Source organism: Nerophis ophidion, linkage group LG01 (genome assembly GCF_033978795.1).
Source record: "Nerophis ophidion isolate RoL-2023_Sa linkage group LG01, RoL_Noph_v1.0, whole genome shotgun sequence".
Classification (NCBI taxonomy): domain Eukaryota; kingdom Metazoa; phylum Chordata; class Actinopteri; order Syngnathiformes; family Syngnathidae; genus Nerophis; species Nerophis ophidion.
This window is the reverse complement of record NC_084611.1, coordinates 25,902,064-25,913,967: the sequence shown is the minus strand read 5'-3', so window position 1 is coordinate 25,913,967 and position 11,904 is coordinate 25,902,064. Positions and strand designations below refer to the sequence as shown.

Below are 11,904 nucleotides of genomic sequence, written 5' to 3'. Positions count from 1 at the left end.
GAGGTGCACGTCTGACACTGCGCGTCTTCATCCAAGATGCACACTTTATGTGGACCAACCTTTAAATGTGGGCAATTCCCTGACAAATCTGGCCTTCTGCGTATTCTCCCATCGACTTTAAGTACTTTTGTTCTTACGTGCCCCAGAGGCCGCAATAAACCCATCCCCTATGAAAGGTGAAACATTGTATTGCACTTGAAGTTTGGATGCCGTGTACACCAGTGGTCCCCAACCACCGATTGGTAAAGGGCCGCAGAATAATTTTTTATAAAAAAATGTATTTATTTATTTTTATTAAATAAACATAAAAAACACAAGATACACTTACAATTAGTGCACCAACCAAGAAAACCTCCCTTTTTCATGACAAAAACCTCCCTTTTTCATGACAAAGAAAAAAAAAAAAAAAAACACCCACCGCACCCCCACCACCCCTCCCGCCCCCCGCCGGGCCGCGGGATAAATTATCAAGCGTTGACCGGTCCGCAGCTACAAATAGGTTGGGGACCACTGGTGTACACCGCAAATAAATAAAAAAAAATTAAAAATTCCGGAAAACAATCAAATCTATAATCTTCAATTGAGACACCCGGAAACATCCATTGAGATGATAATAAAATGACCATAACGCCACTGAGTTAACTACAGTATCATAAATCAAAATGTGCGTTGTGGTCTGTATATTTTGGTTGAAGTTAAAGTACCAATGATTGTCACACACACACTAGGTGTGGCAAAATGATTCTCTGCATTTGACCCATCACCCTTGTTCCTCCCCTGCGAGGTGAGAGGAGCAGTGGGCAGCAGCGGTGTCTGCGCCCGAGAATAATTTCTGGTGATTTGACCCCCAATTCCAACCCTTGATGCTGAGTGCCAAGCAGGGAAGTAATGCGTCACATTTTTAGAGTCTTTGGTATGACTCGGCCCGGGTTTGAACTCACAACCTACCGATCTCAGGGCGGACACTCTAACCACTAGGCGACTATCTGTTGTGTTTGGACATCCTGGTACTAAAGAACGTTCAGTACAACAATTTCATCTGGACTGTGATCATTAAACTATGTGACTATTTAAAAGAAAACATGTATATCATGTCGCGTCTATCAATTGATTCAGTTTTTTTGTTGATTGGGTTAATATCAAATGAACAAGGGGCTGGTTCAAATGCAGAGGACAAATTTCCCCACACCTAGTGTGTGTGTGTGAAAATCATTAGTACTTTAACTTGAACTGTCACGCTTAAGCACACAAAAATACACCCTTACACTTCTGTCAAGTACAAATGTTGAGTTTTTTGTTAAACTAATTTCAATTATGCAAGCGAGTAATCACCTGTGATTATCCATCTATCCATCTTCTTCCACTTTTTCCGAGGTCGGATCACGGGGGCAACAGCCTAAGCAGAGAAGCCCAGACTTCCCTCTCCCCAACCACTTCCTTCATCTCCTCCCGGAGGATCCCGAGGCGTTCCCAGGCCAGCCGGGAGACATAGTCTTTCCAACGTGTCCTGGGTCTTCCCCGTCGCCTCCTACCGGTCGGACGTGCCCTAAACACCTCCCTACGGAGGCGTTCGGGTGCCATCCTGACCAAATGCCCGAACCACTTTATCTGGCTCCTCGAAATGTAGAGAAGCAGCTGCTTTACTTTGAGTTCCCCCTGGATGGCAGAGCTTCTCACCCTAAGGGAGAGCCCCGCCACCCATCAGAGGAAACTAATTTCAACCACTTGTACCCTTGATCTTGTCCTTTTGGTCATAACCCAAAGCTCATGACCATAGGTGAGGATGGGAACATAGATCGATCGGTAAATTGAGAGCTCTGCCTTCCGGCTCAGCTCCTTCTTTACCACAACGGATCAAAACAGCGTCCGCATTACTGAAGACACCGCACCGATCTGCCTGTTGATCTATCGATCCACTCTTCCTCACTCGTGAACAAGACTCAAAGGTACTTGAACTCATCCACTTGGGGAAGGGCATCTGTGATTAATCATGATTTAATCGTAATTCCAAAATGTGATTAATCTGACTAAATGTATCATTTAACAGCCCTAATGCATTCATAATCTATTGATTACTGTTTGCAAAGACATATCCCAAGGCATACTGAAATGAGATTTTCTTATTTAAACGGGGATATCAGGTCCATTCTATGTGTCATACTTGATCATTTCGCGATATTGCCATATTTTTGCTGAAAGAATTTAGTAGAGAACATCCACGATAAAGTTCGCAACTTTCGGTGTTAAGAGAAATGCCCTGCCTCTACCGGAAGTCGCAGACAATGACGTCACACGTGTAGGGGCTCCTCACATATTCACATTGTTTTTAATGGGAGCCTCCAACAAAAAGTGCTATTTGGACCGAGAAAACGACAATTTCCCCATTAATTTGAGCGAGGATGAAAGATTCGTGTTTGAGGATATTGATAGCGACGGACTAAAAAAAAAAAATTATTAAAAAAAAATAAGTTTAAAAAAAAAAACGCGATTGCATTTTTTTAAACACATTTACTAGGATACTTCTGGGAAATCTCTTATATTTCTATTGTGTTGCTAGTGTTTTAGTGAGTTAAATAGTACCTGATAGTCGGAAGGGTGTGTCTCCACGGGTGTGTTGACACGCAGTGTCTCAGGGGAGTCGACGGCAGCTATGGACGGCACAAGCTCAGCTTTTCTCCGGTAAGAACCGACTTTTTAACCACAATTTTCTCAGCGAAACCTGCTGGTTGACATGTGGTCGGGATTCATGTTGGCTTGACCGCGCTCTGATCCATAGGAAAGTTTCACCTCCAGGAATTTTAAACAAGGAATCACCGTGTGTTTGTGTGGCTAAAGGCTAAAGCTTCCCAACTCCATCTTTCTACTGTGACTTCTCCAATATTAGTTGAACAAATTGCAAAATATTCAGCAACACAGATCTCCAAAATAGTTAGTAATTATGCCGTTAAAGCAGACGACTTTTAGCTCTGTGTGTGTGCAGCGCTCACATTTCCTTAAAACCCGTGACGTCTTGCTTACACGTCATCATTACATGACGTTTTCAAAACGAAACTCCCGGGAAATTTAAAATTGTAACTTAGTAAACTAAAAAGGCCGTATTGGCATGTGTTGCAATGTTAATATTTCATCATTGATATATAAACTATCAGACTGCGTGGTGGGTAGTAGTGGGTTTCAGTAGGCATTTATGGTTTGTTGATGTGACGTTTCTTTTCTTTTCTCGTCTGCCCCTCTCTCCCTGGGGGCCATGGATGAAGCGCTGACTGTCCAGAGTCGGGACCCAGGTTGGACCGCACACCTGTGCATCGGTTGGGGACATCTCCTGTGCTGCTGACCAGTCTCCTCTTTTTACCCATAGATTTATCAGATTTTATTTTTTATTATCTACAGCAGGGGTGTCAAAAGTGTGCCCCGGAGGCCATTTGCGGCCCACAGCTAATGTTTTAAAGGCCCAAGGCACTTGCTAAAAATACTGTTAAAATAAACAAAAACATAAACAAAAGTGAAATAAAAAAGCTTAAAGGTTAAATGTAACTTAAAAAAAGTTGCAACGTTGACTAATGAAACAAAGCTGTTTTTTTTTCTTTCAAACTGTCATTGCTCAAAACATAATATTGAATCAAAATCAATGTTATTATGAATTATTGACATATCCAAGTTTCCGATTACTTCACATCAAATATTCCACTAAGAAAAATATTTTTGGTGGAAGATTTTCCAAATTTGTTGAATAAATAACCAAAAAATGTATATTGTGTTGTTTTCTTACTGTACCGAAAATGAACCGAACCGTGACCTCTGAACCGAGGTACGTACCGAACCAAAATGTTTGTGTACCATTACACCCCTAGTTCCCACAGTAAATTTTCGGCATCCCACTTTTTTGTAACCGTTTTGAAAACAAATGATAAATATATGCATTATCCTGTTATAGCTCACATTCTAGATTGTGTAATGGGATACGGTTGTCCTAAACATTACTTAATTTATTCAAAAAATAATACAAAAGAAAATGTTTTTCTTCATGCATATGTAAATCTATTTAGTTATAAATATTCATTCACTTTCTTCTTTCTTTCATGGATCTAAACTTTACCGCTGCCGGTAATTTTTTCTATATTTTGATTGTAATATTTTCAGAAAGTGTTTGTTCTATTTTTGGCCAAAGTAAGACAAAGAAGTTGTCTTTTTTGTTGTTGTTTTAACGCCTTAATTTTAATAGTCCGGCCTGCATGTGCCTGCATGTGCTCTGACTTTCCTTCATGCGCCCCCTGGGCTAAAAATTAGTTTGACACCTCTCCTCTAGGTCATGTTTTTTTTTTTTTTTAATCACATACAAAATCCTAAAAAATTATTAATTATTCGCAATTGGTTATATAACATCCATTTGACAGGCAGACAAATTGACTTTGGATCTAGACCTGAATCAGGCCTTTCAATGAACAGATTTTGATGATATTTGGTCTGCAACTTTTATGTAACTTTTTAACTTTTGAGTTTTGAGGATTGCAAATAGTAAATGTTTTTTTTTTTTTTTAATCACATACAAAATCCCAAAAAATTATTAATTATTCGCAATTGGATATATAACATCCATTTGACAGGCAGACAAATTGACTTTGGATCTAAACCTGAATCAAGCCTTTCAATGAACAGATTTTGATGATATTTGGTCTGCGACTTTTTATGTAACTTTTAAACTTTTGAGTTTTGAGGACTGCAAATAGTGAATGTTTTTTTTTTTTTTAATCACATACAAAATCCAAAAAAATGCTTAATTATTCGCAATTGGATATATAACATCTGTTTGACAGGCAGACAAATTGACTTTGGATCTAGACCTGAATCAGGCCTTTCAATGAACAGATTTTGATGAAATTTGGTCTGCAACTTTTTATGTAACTTTTTAACTTTTGAGTTTTGAAGACTGCAAATAGTGAGTTTTTTTTTAGTTTTTTTAATCACATACAAAATCCAAAAAAATGCTTAATTATTCGCAATTGGATATATACCATCTGTTTGACAGGTTGACAAATTGACTTTGGATCTAGACCTGAATCAAGCCTTTCAATGAACAGATTTTGTTGATATTTGGTCTGCAACTTTTTAACTTTTGAGTTTTGAGGACTGCAAATAGTGAAAACACACACAAGACAAGGTTTAATAATTCACCATCTAGTTTAGAGTTCTACGAGACCTATCTGAGTCTATTAATTATTGAGGGCACACACTAATTGATTGGGAAATGATCACTCAAGACAAGGTCTGTTGTTGTGGTGCGTAAAAGCATCTTGTCAATGTGTCTAGTCAGCATATTTGCAAGAGTAAACGGAGACGCATACAAAACCACAGAAAAACAATGCAATTAATCTGGACCAAGGTAGTAACGCACACTTGACAACACTCTCATTCATCTCTAAAGGTGAGAGGGGGCAGCCGGTTGTGTAACCCAGGCTTTGCCAATCAGAGTGTCTCTGGCATAGACCCCTCCCCTGCTTGGAGCGCATTTAAAGAGGCTCTTTGGCCAATTTGAATGTCTGTTTCAACCTCAAAGTCTGAGCAGTCAGAGGTCCACGCAGCTCTGGGAATATGGCACCAACAAAGAAGGTAAGCAGCGGGACATAGAAATAGGGCTTCGTGGCGCTAAACATGCAAAAACGTGTTTTGATTATTTCTTTAAGGCACATGCAGGTCAAAATGTTTGCACTCTTTAAAATATTGTGTGAATTTTTTTTATGAATTATTGAGGACATTGCATTGGTTTTGTTTCTATGGATTTTAAAAGTAATGACATTATATTTTGACAAGCTTGATGGAAGGTTTTTGTTTTTTTTATCATGTAATGTCATTTTTGTTGAGTATTTTGCAATTGTCAAAGATTTAAAAAAAAATTGGCTTTTTTGTCGACAACTGGACTTAAAATACAAAGTTGTGGTCGGTGCTGCTTCAATGCAAAGGAATATATTAATATTCATTCCAGGTATCATACTTTGACCCCATACTAAATCTGGTTGGGTTCATTTGTAAACATAGTTGAATTGTTCATTTTTTCTCTCAGGGAATCATGGAGCGTCTCAACGCTGGCGAAGTCGTGATTGGCGATGGCGGCTTCGTCTTCGCCCTGGAGAAAAGAGGCTACGTGAAGGCAGGTCCCTGGACCCCGGAGGCTGCCGCCGAGCACCCCGAAGCAGGTGGGCGGCGAGTGGATTGGATCTCACTCGATTTTTACACGGCATGTCCTTTTGTTTGTTTTCTGACCCAGTCTTGTTTGCTTTCAGTGCGCCAGTTGCACAGGGAGTTTCTGAGGGCGGGGGCCAATGTCATGCAGACCTTCACCTTCTACGCCAGTGACGACAAGCTGGAGAACAGGGGCCAGAGCCTGAAACTGACGGTGGGCATGAAAACATGACCGCACAAGCACTGTCGCGTCACCCGGCATGTTCTCCTACCCTTCAGGGTGCCCAGATCAACGAAGCCGCCTGCGATCTGGCCCGCGAGGTCGCCAACGAGGGCGACGCTTTGGTGGCCGGAGGCGTGTCTCAGACGCCGTCCTACCTGAGCTGCAAGAGCGAGACCGAAGTGAAGGCCATCTTCAAGAAGCAACTGGACGTGTTCATGAAGAAGAACGTGGACTTCCTGATTGCTGAGGTACGCCTGATTCTTTAATCGCGTGTTTTGGTTTAGTTCTCGTGTCTCATGTTCGTTCCCCTGCAGTACTTTGAGCACGTTGAGGAGGCCGTGTGGGCCGTGGAGGTGCTGAAGGCGACTGGAAAGCCTGTGGCTGCATCTCTGTGCATCGGGCCGGAAGGCGACATGCACGGTGTCTCTGCTGGAGAGTGTGCCGTCAAGCTGGTCAAAGCCGGTTGGTGCATTGCCTTACAGTTTACATACAGGACCTTAGAGCGGCAACCTCTGACAAGTTGACAAAAAATCTACAAAAGTGGTAAACAACCCGCAAGTGGTGGTTTGCTTCTTAGCTCGCAGGCTACGTCCTGGTTCATGGAGGATTAGGTAAAGCATCTGGGCCATTTGCGTTTTTGTGAGGGTAACAAATATCAAAAACAAACTAAAATAACCAATTTCTGCAGAACTGGCATGTAAATGCCAAACTGAAATAACTGTGAGTACGCTCACCAGACATGGTAAATCAAATGGTAAATGGTTGTACTTGTATAGTGCTTTTCTACCCCTTTTTAAGGAGCCCAAAGCGCTTTAACAGTATTTCCACATTCACACAAACATTCACACACTGATGGCGGGAGCTGCCATGCAAGGCGCTAACCAGGTCCTATCAGGAGCAAGGGTGAAGTGTCTTGCTCAAGGACACAACGGATGTGACTAGGATGGTAGAAGGTGGGGATTGAACCAGTAACCCTCAGATTGCAGGCACGGCCACCCTGCCAACTTCGCCACGCCGCCCCCAGACAGTGTCATGTAACAAAATATATTACTCTTAGGTGCAAAATGAGCAAATAATGCTAACATACCAACATGCTAATGATTACATGCTAAAAGTTAACATGTCTGAAAAAACACATTATTTGACTCTGAGGTGTATATCTGTACAATGATCTGAAAAAGCCAGCATGCTAACGTTATCATGCAGAACAGTTAAAAACCTAAATATTTGACTCCCAAGTGTATTGTATACCTGAACAATTAGCTGTAAACAGTAAAAAGACTGTACTATGTCCATTCCATAATGGGTCAAATTACAAAAACATAAGAAAACAAATTAAAGTAGTCCCTCAGTTTACTAATAAGTTACCTCCTAATCCAAAATGGCAAAAAACAAACTAGAATAAGCAATAAGAATTTGCATGTGAACGCCAAAGCCGAACTGAAATGCTAACCGTTAGCACGCTAGCCAGATAGTGTCAAGTAACAAAATAGGACTCTTTAGGGTATATCTGCAAAATGAGCAACTTAAGCTAGCATACTAACATGGTAATGTAAGCATGCTACAAGTTAACATTGTGAAATAACAAAATTATTGCTAACTGTTAGCATGCATAAAATATTATTTGACTCTGAGGTCTACACCTGTAAAATGAGCTGAAAAAGCTAGCATGCTAACATTAACATGCCTTACAGTTCATGTGTGAAAAACCTAAATATTTGACTCCCAAGTGTACTGTATAAAGAGTAAAAAGACTGTACTATATCCATTCCATAATGACTGGTTCTATAATGGATCAAATTAAAAAAACATAAGAACATATTTTTAATTTGTCTCTCAGTTTACCAATAAGTTACCTCCTCATCCAAAATAACAAATGGCAAAAAACAAACTACAATAAGCAATTCTGGCAGAAATTGCATGTGAATGCCAAAGCCGAACTGAAATGCTAACCGTTAGCACGCTAGCCAGATAGTGTCAAGTAACAAAATATAAGACTCTTCAGGGTATATCTTTAAAATGAGCAAATAAAGCTAGCTTACCAACATGGTAATGTAAGCATGCTAAAAGTTAATTGTGAAATAACAAAAATACATGCTAACTGTTAACATAAATAAAGTATTATTTGACTCTTATGTTAACACCTGTAAAATGAGCTGAAAAAGCTGGCATGCTAACAGTTAACGTGTGAAAAAACTGAATATTTGCCTCCGGGGTGTGCAGTATACCTGCAAAATAAGCTGTAAAGAGTAAAAAGACTGTACTATTTCCATTCTAGGGCAGTAGGAAACAGATCCACAATGACTCAAATTACGAAAAAAGAAACAATGGGTTAACCAAAAGGAGGAAAAATGTGTCGTTCAGGTTAAGCAAAAGTTACCTCCTTTATCATTCGAGCAAGCCAGTTTTAATCTAAGGAGTGGAGGAAATAAAGTTCCTCTTTAAGTTAAAGGCCTACTGAAAGCCACTACTACCCACCACTTAGTCTGATAGTTTATATATCAATGATGAAATATTAACATTGCAACACATGCCAATACGGCCTTTTTAGTTTACTAAGTTACAATTTTAAATTTCCCGGGAGTTTCGTCTTGGAAACGTTGTGTAATGATGACGTGTAAGCAAGACGTCACGGGTTTTTAGGAAGTATGAGCGCTACGCACACACACAGCTAAAAGTCGTCTGTTTTAACCGCATAATTACACAGTATTTTGGAGATCTGTGTTGCTGAATCTTTTGCAATTTGTTCAATTAATATTGAAGAAGTCACAGTAGAAAGATGGAGTTGGGACGCTTTAGCCTTTAGCCACACAAACACACGGTGATTCCTTGTTTAAAATTCCTGGAGGTGAAACTTTCCTATGGATCAGAGCGCGGTCAAGCGAACATGAATCCCGACCACATGTCAACCAGCAGGTTTCGGTGAGAAAATTGTGTTTAAAAAGTCGCTTCTTACCGGAGAAAAGCTGAGCTTGTGCCGTCCATAGCTGCCGTCTACTCCCGAGACACTGGGCGTCAACACACTCGTGGAGACACACCTCCGACAATCAGGTACTATTAAACTCACTAAAACACTAGCAACACAATAGAAAGATAAGGGATTTCCCAGAATTCTCCTCGTAAATGTCTCTAAAAACCTCTGAATCCGTCTCAATGCAATCGCATTTTTTTTCTAGTCCGTCGCTATCAATATCCTCAAAGACAAATCTTTCATCCTCGCTCAAATTAATGAGGAAATTGTCGTTTTCTCGGTCCGAATAGCACTTTTTGTTGGAGGCTCCCATTAAAATCAATGTGAATATGTGAGGAGCCCCCACACTTGCGACGTCATCGTCTGCGACTTCAGGTAGAGGCAGGGCTTTTGTCTTAGGACCGACAGTTGCGAACTTTATCGTGGATGTTCTCTACTAAATCCTTTCAGCAAAAATATGGCAATATCGCGAAATGATCAAGTATGACACATAGAATGGACTTGCTATCCCCGTTTAAAGAAGAAAATCTCATTTCAGTGGGCCTTTAAGGCTAAAGTTAAAGTAACCCTCTGAATTTGACCCATTCCCTTGTTCCACCCTCTGGGAGGTGAGGAGAGCAGTGAGCAGCAGCGTTGGCCGCGCTCAGGAATCCTTTTGGTGATTTAACCCCCAAATTTTGATGTACAATAACTTTTCCAGGATGGGCATTCTAAATGGCAAAAAGTTACCATAGAGATAATTTGGTCCAGATTTGCACGAAATAAGTCAAAGCCTTCTGAAAAGTGTCATTAATTGACATGACCTGCAAATCTTTATACAAGTTGCTTTCCTCGAAGTTCACGCCTCGACTCTGTCTCCTTGTGCAGGTGCCCAAATCGTGGGTGTCAACTGCCACTTTGACCCTCTGACCTGCGTGAAGGCTGTCAAGATGATGAAGGAGGCCGTGGAGAAGGCCGGTCTGAAGGCTCACTACATGGTGCAGCCTCTGGCCTTCCACACCCCTGACTGCAACTGCCAGGGATTCATCGACCTTCCAGAATTCCCCTTCGGTAATGATAAAAAAAAAAGATGAAAAAGAAAGAAAATGAAGCCACTGACTAGATATGCACTGCTAGGTCTGGAGCCCAGGATCCTGACCCGCTGGGACATGCACCAGTACGCCAGAGAGGCCTACAACGCCGGCATCCGATTCATCGGCGGCTGCTGCGGATACGAGCCATACCACATCAGGGCTGTGGCAGAGGAACTGGCGGTGGAGAGGGGACTGTTGCCCAAAGGCTCGGAGAAACACGGCATGTGGGGCGCAGGGCTGGAGATGCACACCAAACCTTGGGTCAGAGCCAGGTAAGAGGTGGCTTCTTATCCAACACCTTGAGTCTTCTTTTATTACTGCTACTCATTGCTGTTTGTTTGTGGAATTAAGAGCCCGCCGTGACTACTGGGAGAACCTGAAGCCAGCGTCTGGCCGTCCTCTGTGTCCCTCCATGTCCAACCCAGACTCCTGGGGTATCACCAAAGGCGACTCTGGGCTCATGCAGCAAAGAGAAGCCACCTCTCAGCAGCAACTCAAGGAGCTGTTTGCGCGCACAAAGAGCAATTGAGTCAAACGATCGCCCCCACCTTAACCTAGAAGACCTGACAGCAGAGATTCATGCAAACAGCCGAGGACTAACCCACGTGCACTAAACCGTGCCAATGATTCATCTTGCTAAAAGGTCTCAGGGGCCCTGATCTTCTCTTGAAACAGGCATTGTTGCATGTTTTGATTGCAAGCTGGCAGCTCAAGAAGATCGGGACCATTTCTTTTCACTAACACAGGACCAGTTTGTAGAATAAAACGAGACCCAATGAGATGTGAATTTGTGTCTTGATTGCTACTCTGCGATGTGATTATATGTTGGAAAGAGCCATGAAACGATTAAAAACAATTGGGAGAGTATTAAATCTTTATGTAATTCACAACTATAATAGATATGACATTCACGAACGAATCGAGTCTTTTGAAAGAGTCATACTATGATTTTTTTATACATTTAAAACACTTCCTTGTGGTTGATATCAGAGGTTCTAAACCTTGTTTATTTTACCTTGGGAACCAACTCTTCCACTACTTACCATTTGATTGTATCCAATAATTATGTCTACAGTTAAGAGGATAAACCTCGTCAAATGATATGAAATGTGTTGATCACAAATATTTTTATCATTGCTTAGGGCAGGCTGATTACAAAAAGAAATTAAAATCAAATATAATGCGAAAGAAAGGACTCATAAATATTAATGGAAAAATATTTACATTTTATATTTTTTATTTAAAATACAATTATGCAGTGCTAAAATAAATTCATTCTAAATTAATAATAAACAATAGTAATAATATAGGTTTCATATGATAGATAGCATACTGGAAAGGTAAAAAAAATGTATGATCCCACTAGTATGTTTTGTTATGTTTATCTATTATCATTATGATTGTTTTTTTGTTTTGTTTTTTAAACAAAATGTAATTATATATTTTTAGTTTGGATACCT

General features: G+C 40.7%; 1 protein-coding gene across 1 annotated transcript; it reads left to right on the top strand.

Moving 5' to 3' along the window:
* Positions 1-5,443: 5,443 nt before the first annotated feature.
* On the top strand, positions 5,444-11,223 carry LOC133552501 (betaine--homocysteine S-methyltransferase 1-like). Its single transcript, XM_061899714.1, has 8 exons — positions 5,444-5,607; positions 6,059-6,191; positions 6,279-6,391; positions 6,457-6,648; positions 6,715-6,862; positions 10,239-10,421; positions 10,488-10,716; positions 10,796-11,223. The coding sequence occupies exons 1-8, from the start codon at positions 5,590-5,592 to the stop codon at positions 10,971-10,973; spliced, it is 1,194 nt and encodes a 397-aa protein (XP_061755698.1). The 5' UTR covers positions 5,444-5,589; the 3' UTR covers positions 10,974-11,223.
* Positions 11,224-11,904: the final 681 nt, after the last annotated feature.

What these genes read in the sequence shown, in the direction of transcription:
- LOC133552501 (XM_061899714.1), top strand. An exon ending in CGTCAAGCTGGTCAAAGCCG is followed by an intron (nt 6,863 to 10,238) that starts GTTGGTGCATTG and finishes CTCCTTGTGCAG; the next exon opens with GTGCCCAAATCGTGGGTGTC. An exon ending in CCTTCCAGAATTCCCCTTCG is followed by an intron (nt 10,422 to 10,487) that starts GTAATGATAAAA and finishes ATGCACTGCTAG; the next exon opens with GTCTGGAGCCCAGGATCCTG.